General features: G+C 37.3%; 1 protein-coding gene across 1 annotated transcript in view; it reads left to right on the forward strand.

Annotated features, from left to right (window-relative positions):
• Positions 1-11,056: 11,056 nt before the first annotated feature.
• Positions 11,057-13,058, forward strand: part of LOC122815075 — a 3,014,144-nt gene continuing 3,012,142 nt past the window's right edge. The window contains exon 1 of the mRNA XM_044087319.1: positions 11,057-11,183. Coding sequence (XP_043943254.1) covers positions 11,057-11,183 — 127 coding nt within the window. The remainder of the gene's footprint in view (positions 11,184-13,058) is intronic.

Here is a 13,058-nt window from a genome sequence, read left to right on the forward strand (position 1 = left end):
CTTATATGCAGAAGGGGTAGAAGTCCAGTCTGATGATGTAGCCATAACATTATCAATTGTATAGATTATTTGAGAAAGTTAATAATTCAGTAAACCAGCATCTTCCATCTAAATCACTGTTAGAGAGACCAGCCACCTTTTTTTCTGCTTTTTAATATCAGAAGCACGTGCTATTGTTACTAGTCAGTGCAACACTGCTCTTAAGCTACTGTTGATACTTGTCAGCATTGTAATACTTGGCCTCATTCAGATGATTTTAATACCCTTGGTTTGGCCTGTAAATGGTCAGATTGGAAAATATCTAAATAATATAGGAGAATTGGAATCATGTTGCAAGTCATTATTACAGGACAAATTTACTTGGCATGATTACTTTAAAATTGTAGGGAACAAACTCTGTTTTCCTAATAGAAAGAAGAAGGGACAGGATAACTAGACATTTACTTTTGGTCCTCAGGCCATTATTGTCTGCAACTGTAATATATGGCATATACAATAAAGAAAAAAATAAAATAAATATAAGCACATCAAAGCCTGCAGTTACATCAGAATATATACTTTTCTGTTGACTACTGTGTGAATGTTAACGGAATAAGGAAAAGCAATGAATATACTAATTAGAAAACAGATGAGAACACACCTCACATCAATGAATGAGACTGTGCCGTTTACATATAGAGCAAATCAGGAAGCAAGAATAGGAAAATTGGTACCATGAGCACACAGTTATGTGTAACAATATGTTTTAAAGGGACCTTAGTTAAAAATCAGACATTCACAAAGGCTAAGTGACCATGACATTGTTTTTCCATAAAGGGAAAATAAATTTATATGTAAAAGCATTTTTCCAGGACAGCAAGATCTGCACACTCCCAGTGTGGGGGACAGTATCCTCCACTATTTATATATGTATATTTAGAGGTCATTCTGTCCTGTGGAAAGGAGAAATCTACCTATAAATAAAAAAATGATCTTCCAGTACAATGTCCAGCAATCACTCAATACTGATTCCACATAAACAAGCCCAGCTTCTTAAAAATCTGTTATTTTAAATATTTTTCCCAGAAAAGGAGCCATCTCAAGAATCCAAACAATGCAGTCTTTCAAGAATGCCCATCTGAAGGTGACAGCTTTGCACAGACAGAACTAAGCTGTTAAAATCAAGGATAAAAGCATAGAAAGGGAATACATAAAAAACAGTGCTACTCTACTTACTAAAGAGCAACTGAAGAAAGAAAACATTTATTAATTCCCACAATCACGTGAGTCCATCCTTAATAAATAAAAAAAACAAAACAAAGCACAATACAAAGATAGTTAGAAATTTTACATTCTGCTAGAGTCAGTACTGTCAGAAGACAGTAACCAAAGCCTGAAAAATAACCATTCAAACAAGCAAAATAGGTTTGCAGTGAACTATTTAAAGAAAGCTTCATCATGATAAAAGCAAGTTAACCTAGCTTAAGCATGCACATAAAGCACTCATGGCTCCATTGTACAAGTATGGACCCAGAAGCTGTGTGCCTCAAAGCTACTCCCTAGCACAGTGTGATAAAGCCCTGACTGTGTCATGGGAGACCTGAGTTCAAACAGGGACTCAAGTGCTTGTAGCAGCTGGCATGGAAGGTTTTGAGTAAGCAGCACCTACCTGCCTGCTTGCCCATCCTTGGGGTAAGAAGGCAGATCTAGCCACCCCATTGGTAACACATTGTAAGAGCACTAGGTACCTACCACATGGAGCTTGAGCCAATGAAACCTGTGCTGCTATGTGCAATTGCACTATAAGCCAAAGGAGAAGCCTCATTGGGCAGCTATACTATAACTTGGAAGAGCCGCTACGAGGGAAGGGGGTGGTGCACCAGGGGACAGTATAGGCTGTCCTGCTCCCTACCACCTGACTCTCATCATGACAGGGTAAGCTCATAGGGCAGGAACAAATAGGGCATTAGGTTCTTGTCTGCCTGGGAACACCTGACTCCCACATCTGTGGAATGAAGGGACTGACTGGGTGTACGTAGAGGAGCTATCAGGCTTGGTTCTGTAGCAATAAAAATGTGGGTCTCAAAGTGCTGAAAAATATACTAAGATTGAAATTAATAAAAGAAGTAACAGCTAATTTATAAACTTCTCTTACACAGCTGACATATTTTTGCTTGCATAGCTTTGTTCTCTACACCCCCTGATGTGGGTAGGTGTATTGTGTATACCTTTGCCATGGAGGTATTGGTGATTGCAATGATAGACCCCTTTACCTCCATTACAGGTATTGTTGATCTCTGCTAGGTTCAGCATGATATGGCAGCAGAGGCCACTGAGAAGCTGGTGACACCATTTGTGGGAGATAAGCAATGCAGTTTTGAGGATCTTGTAGACATTAGAGGCACACATCTTCAGCATATCTAAAAAGCTGTGCCATCATTAAGCATTTGGAAAAGATGGACATGCTTAGTCTTGACATGGACACACCTTACTGATGCCTGTTCTGCCACATGCTGACTATACAAACATTTCAAATGCTACTGTATACTGGCTATTATCTGTGGCCATTTATGAAATTTGCCCCTTCATACCTACCTGTTCCATGACCTGCTTTTGGATTGTTGAGTTGTGTACATTAAAGGGCATGTACATAATACACCTGGCTCGACATGAATTGGTGAAAAGGATTGTATTTATGCATATAATTTTATATGCAGGTTCACCTGAGCACATATGTCTGCACACAACTCTCTTGCATGCCACAGTGCACATACATAAAGAACATTACGGTAGCATGGAAGTAGCATACAATGCTTGCACTACTGCTGTTTTGTACAAGCACAGATCATTGCACACAACTACAGTGGTATTGCATTTATATTTCTTGGTGTTATTTGCACAGCTCCAGCTGCTATCCCTTTTGAGCCTATGCCCTTGCACTCGATGATGATAATAATGCATCAGTGTTCCGTATATCTATATATATATATATATATGTATATATATATATATATATATATATATATATATATATATATATATATATATAAATATGTATATATATATATATATATAATACACACACACACACACACACACACACACACACACACACACACACACATATGTCTCCCTTAGTAAAAACTTCTGCAACAATAAAAACATTCAGATTCTATTTGAGAACACTGTTGATACTTATGTTCCATTTAAACCTGACGTTTTAGCTGCATCCAGCTTAATTTGCCAAAACAACTCCTTATACTCCAGTCTGGTTACCCAATGTCTTCCCCTCGGTCATGTGCTACTTGTTCTAAAACACTAAATACATATTTACTATTGCTACAAAATTTATGGTGTCTATATAAGTGTTGTTTTCCTTTTGGTGAGTTATATTATATAAATGTTCATAGACCCATTTTTCTAATGGTCTTCACAGTCTTTCCTGTATAAAAACTGGGACATGCCTTGCATGTAACCAGATATACTACACCCTACTGTTACAGTTATAGTGAACTCTGATGGTAAATTTCTTTGTTAAAAATAATATAATTATATGAGAGGACAATCTGCCTTTTTCCTCTGAAGGTTTTTTCGTTACTGTGGACGTGAAAGACCTATACTCTTGTATCCCACATGACGTGGGGACAGAATGGGTAACCCACATGTTAAAAATTTTGGGAGCACCCACTAATGAAATCCATCTTGTCGGTGAACTAATTGATATGGTCCTCTCATATAATCGCATTATGTTTAACAAAGAAATTTACCATCAGAAAATCGGTGTGGCGATGGGCTCTCCCTGTGGTGCGAGCCTCGCCAATCTTGTAATGGCATTTTGGGAGAGGAACACTGTTTTAGAAAATGACTTGTTTAAGAACCAGATTTCATTTTATACCAGATTCCTTGATGACATATTTCTGTTGTTTGAAGGTACTCAAGATGAAATTGAGCAGCTTATTGGAATATTTAATACCAGCACAGACTTTTTAAAATTTACCTTTAAATACAGTAAGGAATCTATAGAGTATTTAGATGTTAATTTGATATAGGATTTTTCTAACAGAAGGTATATTTCTAGAATTTATAGGAAGGAAACGTATTCTAATATGTTTTTAAATTTCACAAGTTGCCACTGTATGCATCAGAAAAAATCTGTTATTAAAGGCCAACTGGTAAGAGTGAGGCCAGGATGACAGTGATGTGGACTTTTTAGAGGAATGTAATCTGTTAACAAGATTTTTCCTCCAAAGGGGGTACCCTATTGAGTTCATTCAGGAAATTGTTATTGAAGTTAAGACAAAGAGATCAGTAGGTAAATATGTACCTATTAGGTGGTAACAGATAGAGTCAAGATGACGTCTTGAACAACCAAAACAGGAAGCAAGCTTATATTACACTTGCAGTCTTATATTATGTTTTAACTTGGATTTTCATGATAATAAGAACATTATAAATAAGAACAGGAACTTTTAATCACAGACAATAATTTGAGGGGTGTAATGCCAAACAAACCTAAAATTACATACAAAAGAGGTATGAATTTAAGAAAATTTTACAAACTAGATGCCTGGCAAACGCTCACCTAATGCTGGGATGAGGTCAAATGCAATAGTATTGTAATGTGTGTAAACACACATCAGGAGAACTGCCACTTCACAATTAGGAATACTACTTACAGGATTAGGAATAAATTTAACTGTAGTAGTAGACAAGTAGTTTATAAAGCAAAATGTGAAGAATGTGCAGCTTTCTATATAGGTAAGGAATTTTTTACTTCAATAAATTTATTTATTCAATTCTCCGTGGAAGTTTGGGTTCATTAGTACTCGATCACTACAGATTTGTGTTTGTGTGGATTTAGTAGGAGCAGTCGTTCACCATGGACCCGGAATTTCCCAGTGGATCTACTACTACTATGATGAACAACACCGAGAGCGAGGGAAACCTGACAGCTCTCATCGAGTTGCTGACTCAAAAAGTAGACCGACTTTCTCAACGGATGGACGAGGTAATGCAGGCGCCACAAAACTCTTCACCTATCCCTGTTGTTAGAGGTGAAAGGGCTTTAGTAACAACAAGTTTTCCATCAACTTCGGGCGCTAATATGCAGACAAATGGAACTAATTTATTTCAAGGACTAAGAGGTGAGGCGGCTGGAGTTGAACAACGTAGCTGTAACACCCGGAACATCGAACCGCTTACGGCTTGGGTACAAAGGTCTTTTTCATTCTCTGGACTACAACCAAATGTCAGCCCTCCTACAGACCAGGAGGTAAGGAATGATATTAATGCCAAGTTGAATTTCTTTGATGAAAAACTTTTTAAATTAGAGATAGCATATTTTCATGAGTGTATTAAATTAAAGATAGTGCCTAAAGGTTTAAGGCACTGGCAATTTCCAGCTGGATTAGTTGAAGGTTCTTCCTTCCACAACGCGCTTGTCTCGCTTTTTGACAAGCACAGACTGGAACTTCTTAATTTATTTTGTGTTCACTATCAAGAAACTGTGGATAATTTATTAAGTGAACTAGAGGAACTTGATAACTCTATTAAATCCAATCTTGACTTTCTAAGGTATCAGTACGAATACGAAAGATGCTTCCTAAGTATTGATGATCACTTAACCAAAATGAATGCAACTAAAATTAAAAAGATTAAACGAGATTTAAAAGATTATAGTGAGGGTAAGGCATACCCCACCCCAATTAATGGAAACAGCGGATATCATACCACAGAATAGAGAGCGAACATCTGGTTTGATGTTAGCACCATTAACACCGATACCTGAAAATGGGGAGGATATACAATACGAATTGTCTCCAGATGTTAACAGTGACACCAGGAGAAGTGAGAGACTGGCGCAACAGAAAAACCGCGCCACCCAAAATAGTTCTGGACATGGAGTGGGTCAAAATAATGTGGGATTGAAAAACAATAAAGTTCACAATTTTCAGGGACAAGCCTCGGGACCTCCAGTTCAATACAAGAGATCATCGAGGAACAGGAGAAGGAAATGGTAATTAATGAACCAACTAACTTGAGTCTATTAGGCAATTCTCCTACACTTACTATCGTTGAGATGCAAGAAATGACTTTAAGATATACAACTGTACTAATTTATCAATTTGTAGTGAAACAAGTGGAATTTTTAAGTAAAGGTTATACATTTGTACCATCATTTACCTTCAACATGGCTGATACTCTAATTGATTTAAAACTGTTTATTAGGAAATTAAATTTGTTAATTTTGATGGGTAGTGACTTCAACAAAGAAAACTGACTATTTCGTTTCCAGTCAATGTACAAATAAAACCTGGCTCGACATGAATTGGTGAAAAGGATTGTATTTATGCATATAATTTTATATGCAGGTTCACCTGAGCACATATGTCTGCACACAACTCTCTTGCATGCCACAGTGCACATACATAAGAACATTACGGTAGCATGGAAGTAGCATACAATGCTTGCACTACTGCTGTTTTGTACAAGCACAGATCATTGCACACAACTACAGTGGTATTGCATTTATATTTCTTGGTGTTATTTGCACAGCTCCAGCTGCTATCCCTTTTGAGCCTATGCCCTTGCACTCGATGATGATAATAATGCATCAGTGTTCCGTATATCTATATATATATATATATATATATATATATATATATATATATATATATATATAAATATATATATATATATATATATAATAATATTATATATATATATATAAAAACACACACACACACACACACACACACACACACACACACACACACACATATGTCTCCCTTAGTAAAAACTTCTGCAACAATAAAAACATTCAGATTCTATTTGAGAACACTGTTGATACTTATGTTCCATTTAAACCTGACGTTTTAGCTGCATCCAGCTTAATTTGCCAAAACAACTCCTTATACTCCAGTCTGGTTACCCAATGTCTACCCCTCGGGTCATGTGCTACTTGTTCTAAAACACTAAATACATATTTACTATTGCTACAAAATTTATGGTGTCTATATAAAGTGTTGTTTTCCTTTTGGTGAGTTATATTATATAAATGTTCATAGACCCATTTTTCTAATGGTCTTCACAGTCTTTCCTGTATAAAAACTGGGACATGCCTTGCATGTAACCAGATATACTACACCCCTACTGTTACAGTTATAGTGAACTCTAATTTGATTGGTTGGCATGGGTATAAAAGTAACATATAATCTGTCATTGTTTTGTACTGAGGAAGCCTGGGAGATTCCCAGGCGAAAGCACTTAACCCAAATTGTCAGTAAAGAGAGTTCCTATTCTTTATTGTGGTGCCTTTTTGTTATTCTGGATTGTGGTGTGCTTTTGGATTCTTGGCTGTATAAAAGATAATTGACTAGGTACTGGATAATAATAGTACTTAATTAGTACTCAGAAAGAACTAAACAGGGACAGAGTACTGCAAATAGGTCCAGTTTAGAATACTGACTTTATAGAATGTCAAATTACATATGGTTGAGACCATATGATCGACATTCTCAAATGTCAAACTGTACTGAAATTATGGCACAGTGTGGTCTGGTAATTTCCCTTTTACCCACTGTAGTGCGATTTCAGAGTTGGTATGTATAATTAAGTAGTGGGTGCAAAACACAGTTTGTGTATTTGTTGTTTTATTTTCAGAAATAGTCATATGGTCTCAACCATATTTGGTTCAATGTTAATGAAACAACATAAACCCCTTTAGGGAATACACATACCAGCAACCCAAAAGAGTGCACAAAGGTGCAAACTTTAACCTGAGGGACGTTTAATATGTTTACTTGTTCATTTCAGTGTGCATGCTTCCAGATCCTGCTAGTGGAAACTGTCCATGCATCCAGATCCTGCAGGTAAGTGACTCAGCATCCAAAGGCTGCAGGTAGGAAGTGATTGAGCATCCAGATCCTGCAGGTTTGAAGTGACTGAGTATCCAGAGGCTGCAGGTAGGAAGTATCTGACCATCCAGATCCTGCAAGTTGGAAGTGACTGAGCATCCAGAGGAAGAGACTTCTCTGTGCACATCATTTGAGATTAGAAGATGCATTAATATCCTGAGTGGTGGATGTGACTAGGAGGCTGTCCTGAGCAAAGTATTGGACAGCCAAATGTTGCTAACCTTGCCTAAAGCAATAGTCTGCAGCCTTGCTGGTTTGCTGCCATTAAAATGATACATTTGGCCATACTATCTATTATTCAAGGAAAGCAGAAATCTAAATCAATGTCTGCTTGCCCTCATGTGACAGAGGTGGGATTTTCTAACTTTTTAAATCTTGTGCATATTGCATTAATGGGACTTAGTGGATGCATTTCTGGAAAGTGGATACAATGCTGGAAATTGTGTATGTCCCAAATGTTTGTAGGAATACTATGGGATGCAAATTTCTAGCTAGCTGTGATATATGTTTAGCAGATGTAAATTCAAACTATCAAATGTTGTACATTTTGGTCTTTGTTTTGTCAAACGTAATGTTATTTGACTGGTTCAGCCATAATGATGGTTCAGTGCAACTGGATGTGTTGCTTCTTAACAAAGGTAAACAATCAGTAGAGCTCAGGCTATTCCAGTTATTTTTTTATATCTGCATATTGTGAAGAGCTTGACTAGTATAATCTCTGCTAATTATAATGTGTTATTGATGAGGATGACAAAAAATTCAGAGTAAGGAATCTCTTTAATATTTGAAGGGATGATCTGGAGTAGGTGACAGCCCTAGTAGAGTGGGATGCACCCTCAGAAGAATCTCTTGGCAGGCTTTTTTTTTTTTTTTTTTTTAAAATTCTTTCCCTTTTGAGAAAAACAGAAATTGACAAAAGAAAAGGTAAAAGGGAACAATAAAAATACAGAAAAGGGAAAACCTTTATCACCCAGATATAGTAAGAACGGGAAAAACTTTTTAAATTAGAGATAGCATATTTTCATGAGTGTATTAAATTAAAGATAGTGCCTAAAGGTTTAAGGCACTGGCAATTTCCAGCTGGATTAGTTGAAGGTTCTTCCCCTTCACAACGCTTGTCTCGCTTTTTGACAAGCACAGACTGGAACTTCTTAATTTATTTTGTGTTCACTATCAAGAAACTGTGGATAATTTATTAAGTGAACTAGAGGAACTTGATAACTCTATTAAATCCAATCTTGACTTTCTAAGGTATCAGTACGAATACGAAAGATGCTTCCTAAGTATTGATGATCACTTAACCAAAATGAATGCAACTAAAATTAAAAAGATTAAACGAGATTTAAAAGATTATAGTGAGGGTAAGGCATACCCCCACCCCCAATTAATGAAGCAAGCGGATATCATACCACAGAATAGAGAGCGAACATCTGGTTTGATGTTAGCACCATTAACACCGATACCTGAAAATGGGGAGGATATACAATACGAATTGTCTCCAGATGTTAACAGTGACACCAGGAGAAGTGAGAGACTGGCGCAACAGAAAAACCGCGCCACCCAAAATAGTTCTGGACATGGAGTGGGTCAAAATAATGTGGGATTGAAAAACAATAAAGTTCACAATTTTCAGGGACAAGCCTCGGGACCTCCAGTTCAATACAAGAGATCATCGAGGAACAGGAGAAGGAAATGGTAATTAATGAACCAACTAACTTGAGTCTATTCGACAATTCTCCTACACTTACTATCGTTTCGAATGCAAGAAATGACTTTAAGATATACAACTGTACTAATTTATCAATTTGTAGTGAAACAGTGGAATTTTTAAGTAAAGGTTATACATTTGTACCATCATTTACCTTCAACATGGCTGATACTCTAATTGATTTAAAACTGTTTATTAGGAAATTAAATTTGTTAATTTTGATGGGTAGTGACTTCAACAAGAAAACTGACTATTTCGTTTCCAGTGTGTACAACCCCCCATTGCACCCTTCTTTAACCCTCTTTGAGAAAATAACAGAAATTGACTTAAGGAATTTGAAAAAGGGTAAACAGTGGTACAACTATAACATCACTAGAGAAGAGAGGGAATTGCTGACTTTATTGAGGCAAGCACCTATCAGGATAATGAAGCCTGATAAGGGCGGGGGTCTAGCTATTATTTTTAATAGCGATTACAATGAAAAAATGTCACTAATCTTGGATAGTGAGACCTACATAAAATCATCAATTAACGAAATGAATTCCGCATACCGCATGGTTAGAGCTTTATTTGAGGAGCTCTACATTGAAGGATGCATAGAGAAAGATATGTATAACTTCCTTCACCAACCAACAGCAAGGACACCTGTATTTTTTGGTATACCAAAGGTACACAAGGACTTACAGAACCCGCCCATGAGACCTTTGGTAGATGGGAGGAACAGTATAACATATACATGTTCAAAAGTTGTTGATAAGATTTTGCAGAAATATTTAAAGGGAGAAAAACAGATTTCGAAGGACTCATGGTGCTTTCTCCGATCAATAGATAATCTGCCTTTTTCCTCTGAAGGTTTTTTCGTTACTGTGGACGTGAAAGACCTATACTCTTGTATCCCACATGACGTGGGGACAGAATGGGTAACCCACATGTTACAAATTTTGGGAGCACCCACTAATGAAATCCAACTTGTCGGTGAACTAATTGATATGGTCCTCTCATATAATTATATTATGTTTAACAAAGAAATTTACCATCAGAAAATCGGTGTGGCAATGGACTCTCCCTGTGGTGCGAGCCTCGCCAATCTTGTAATGGCATTTTGGGAGAGGAACACTGTTTTAGAAAATGACTTGTTTAAGAACCAGATTTCATATTATACCAGATTCCTTGATGACATATTTCTGTGTTTGAAGGTACTCAAGATGAAATTGAGCAGCTTATTGGAATATTTAATACCAGCACAGACTTTTTAAAATTTACCTTTAAATACAGTAAGGAATCTATAGAGTATTTAGATGTTAATTTGATAAAGGATTTTTCTAACAGAAGGTATATTTCTAGAATTTATAGGAAGGAAACGTATTCTAATATCTTTTTACATTTCACAAGTTGCCACCCTATGCACCAGAAAAAATCTGTTATTAAAGGCCAACTGGTAAGGGCGGCCAGGATGACAACGAGTGATGTGGACTTTTTAGAGGAATGTAATCTGTTAACAAGATTTTTCCTCCAAAGGGGGTACCCTATTGAGTTCATTCAGGAAATTGTTATTGAAGTTAAGACAAAGAGATCAGTAGGTAAATATGTACCCCTATTGGGTGGTAACCAGATAGAGAGTCAAGATGACGTCTTGAACAACCAAACAGGAAGCAAGCTTATGTACACTTGCAGTCTTATATTATGTTTTAACTTGGATTCTCATGATATTAAGAACATTATAAATAAGAACTGGGAACTTTTAATCACAGACAATAATTTGAGGGGTGTAATGCCAAACAAACCTAAAATTACATACAAAAGGGGTATGAATTTGAAAGAGATTTTACAAACTAGATGCCACAAACCGCTCACTAATGCTGGGATGGTCAAATGTAATATGTGTAATGTGTGTAAACACATCAAGGAGGGCTGCCACTTCACAATTAGGAATACTACTTACAGGATTAGGAATAAATTTAACTGTAGTAGTAGACAAGTAGTTTATAAAGCAAAATGTGAAGAATGTGCAGCCTTCTATATAGGTAAGGAATTTTTTACTTCAATAAATTTATTTAATCAATTCTCCGTGGAAGTTTGGATTTCATTGGTACTCCGGTCCTTTTCTACAGTTTGTGTTTGTGTGGATTTAGTAGGAACAATACAAAGATAGTTAGAAATATTACATTCTGCTACAGTCAGTACTGTCAGAAGACAGTAACCAAAGCCTGAAAAATAACCATTCAAACAAGCAAAATAGGTTTGCAGTGAACTATTTAAAGAAAGCTTCATCATGATAAAAGCAAGTTAACCTAGCTTAAGCATGCACATAAAGCACTCATGGCTCCATTGTACAAGTATGGAACCAGAAGCTGTGTTCCTCAAAGCTACTCCCTGGCACAGTGTGATAAAGCCCTGACTGTGTCATGGGAGACCTGAGTTCAAACAGTGACTCAAGTGCTTGTAACAGCTGGCAGGGAAGGTTTTGATTAAGCAGCGCCTACCTGCCTGCTTGCCCATTCTTGGGGTAAGAAGGCAGATCTAGCCACCCCATTGGTAACACATTGTAAGAGCACTAGGTACCTACCACATGGAGCTTGAGCCAATGAAACCTGTGCTGCTATGTGCAATTGCACTATAAGCCAAAGGAGAAGCCTTATTGGGCAGCTATACTATAACTTGGAAGAACCGCCACGAGGGAAGGGGGTGGTGCACTAGGGGACAGTCTAGGCTGTCCTGCTCCCTACCACCTGACTCTCATCATGACAGGGTAAGCTCATAGGGCAGGAACAAATAGGGCATTAGGTTCTTCTCTGCATGGGAACACCTGACTCCCACATCTGTGGAATGAAGGGACTGACTGGGTGTAAGTAGAGGAGCTATCAGGCTTGGTTCTGTAGCAATAAAAATGTGGGTCTCAAAGTGCTGAAAAATACACTAAGATTGAAATTAATAAAAGAAGTAAAAGCTAATTTTTAAACTTACTCTTACACAGCTGAGGTATTTTTGCTTGCATAGCTTTGTTCTCTACACCCCCTGATGTGGGTAGGTGTATTGTGAATACCTTTGCCATGGAGGGATTGGTGATTGCAATTATAGACCCCTTTACCTCCATTACAGGTATTGTTGATCTCTGCTAGGTTCAGCATGATATGGTAGCAGAGGCCACTGAGAAGCTGGTGACACCATTTGTGAGAGATAAGCAATGCAGTCTTGAGGATCTTGTAGACATTAGAGGCACACATCTTCAGCATATCTAAAAAGCTGTACCATCTTTAAGCATTTGGAAAAGATGGATATGCTTACTCTTGACATGGACACACCTTACTGATGCCTGTTCTGCCACATGCTGACTCTACAAACATTTCAAATGCTACTGTATACTGGCTATTATCTGTGGCCATTTGTGAAATTAGCCCCTCCATACCTACCTGTTTCATGACCTGCTTTTGGATTGTTGAGTTGTGTACATTAAA

The sequence above is a fragment of the Protopterus annectens genome, chromosome 11.part0, assembly GCF_019279795.1.
Source record: "Protopterus annectens isolate FY-2018-M chromosome 11.part0, PAN1.0, whole genome shotgun sequence".
NCBI classification, from domain to species: domain Eukaryota; kingdom Metazoa; phylum Chordata; order Ceratodontiformes; family Protopteridae; genus Protopterus; species Protopterus annectens.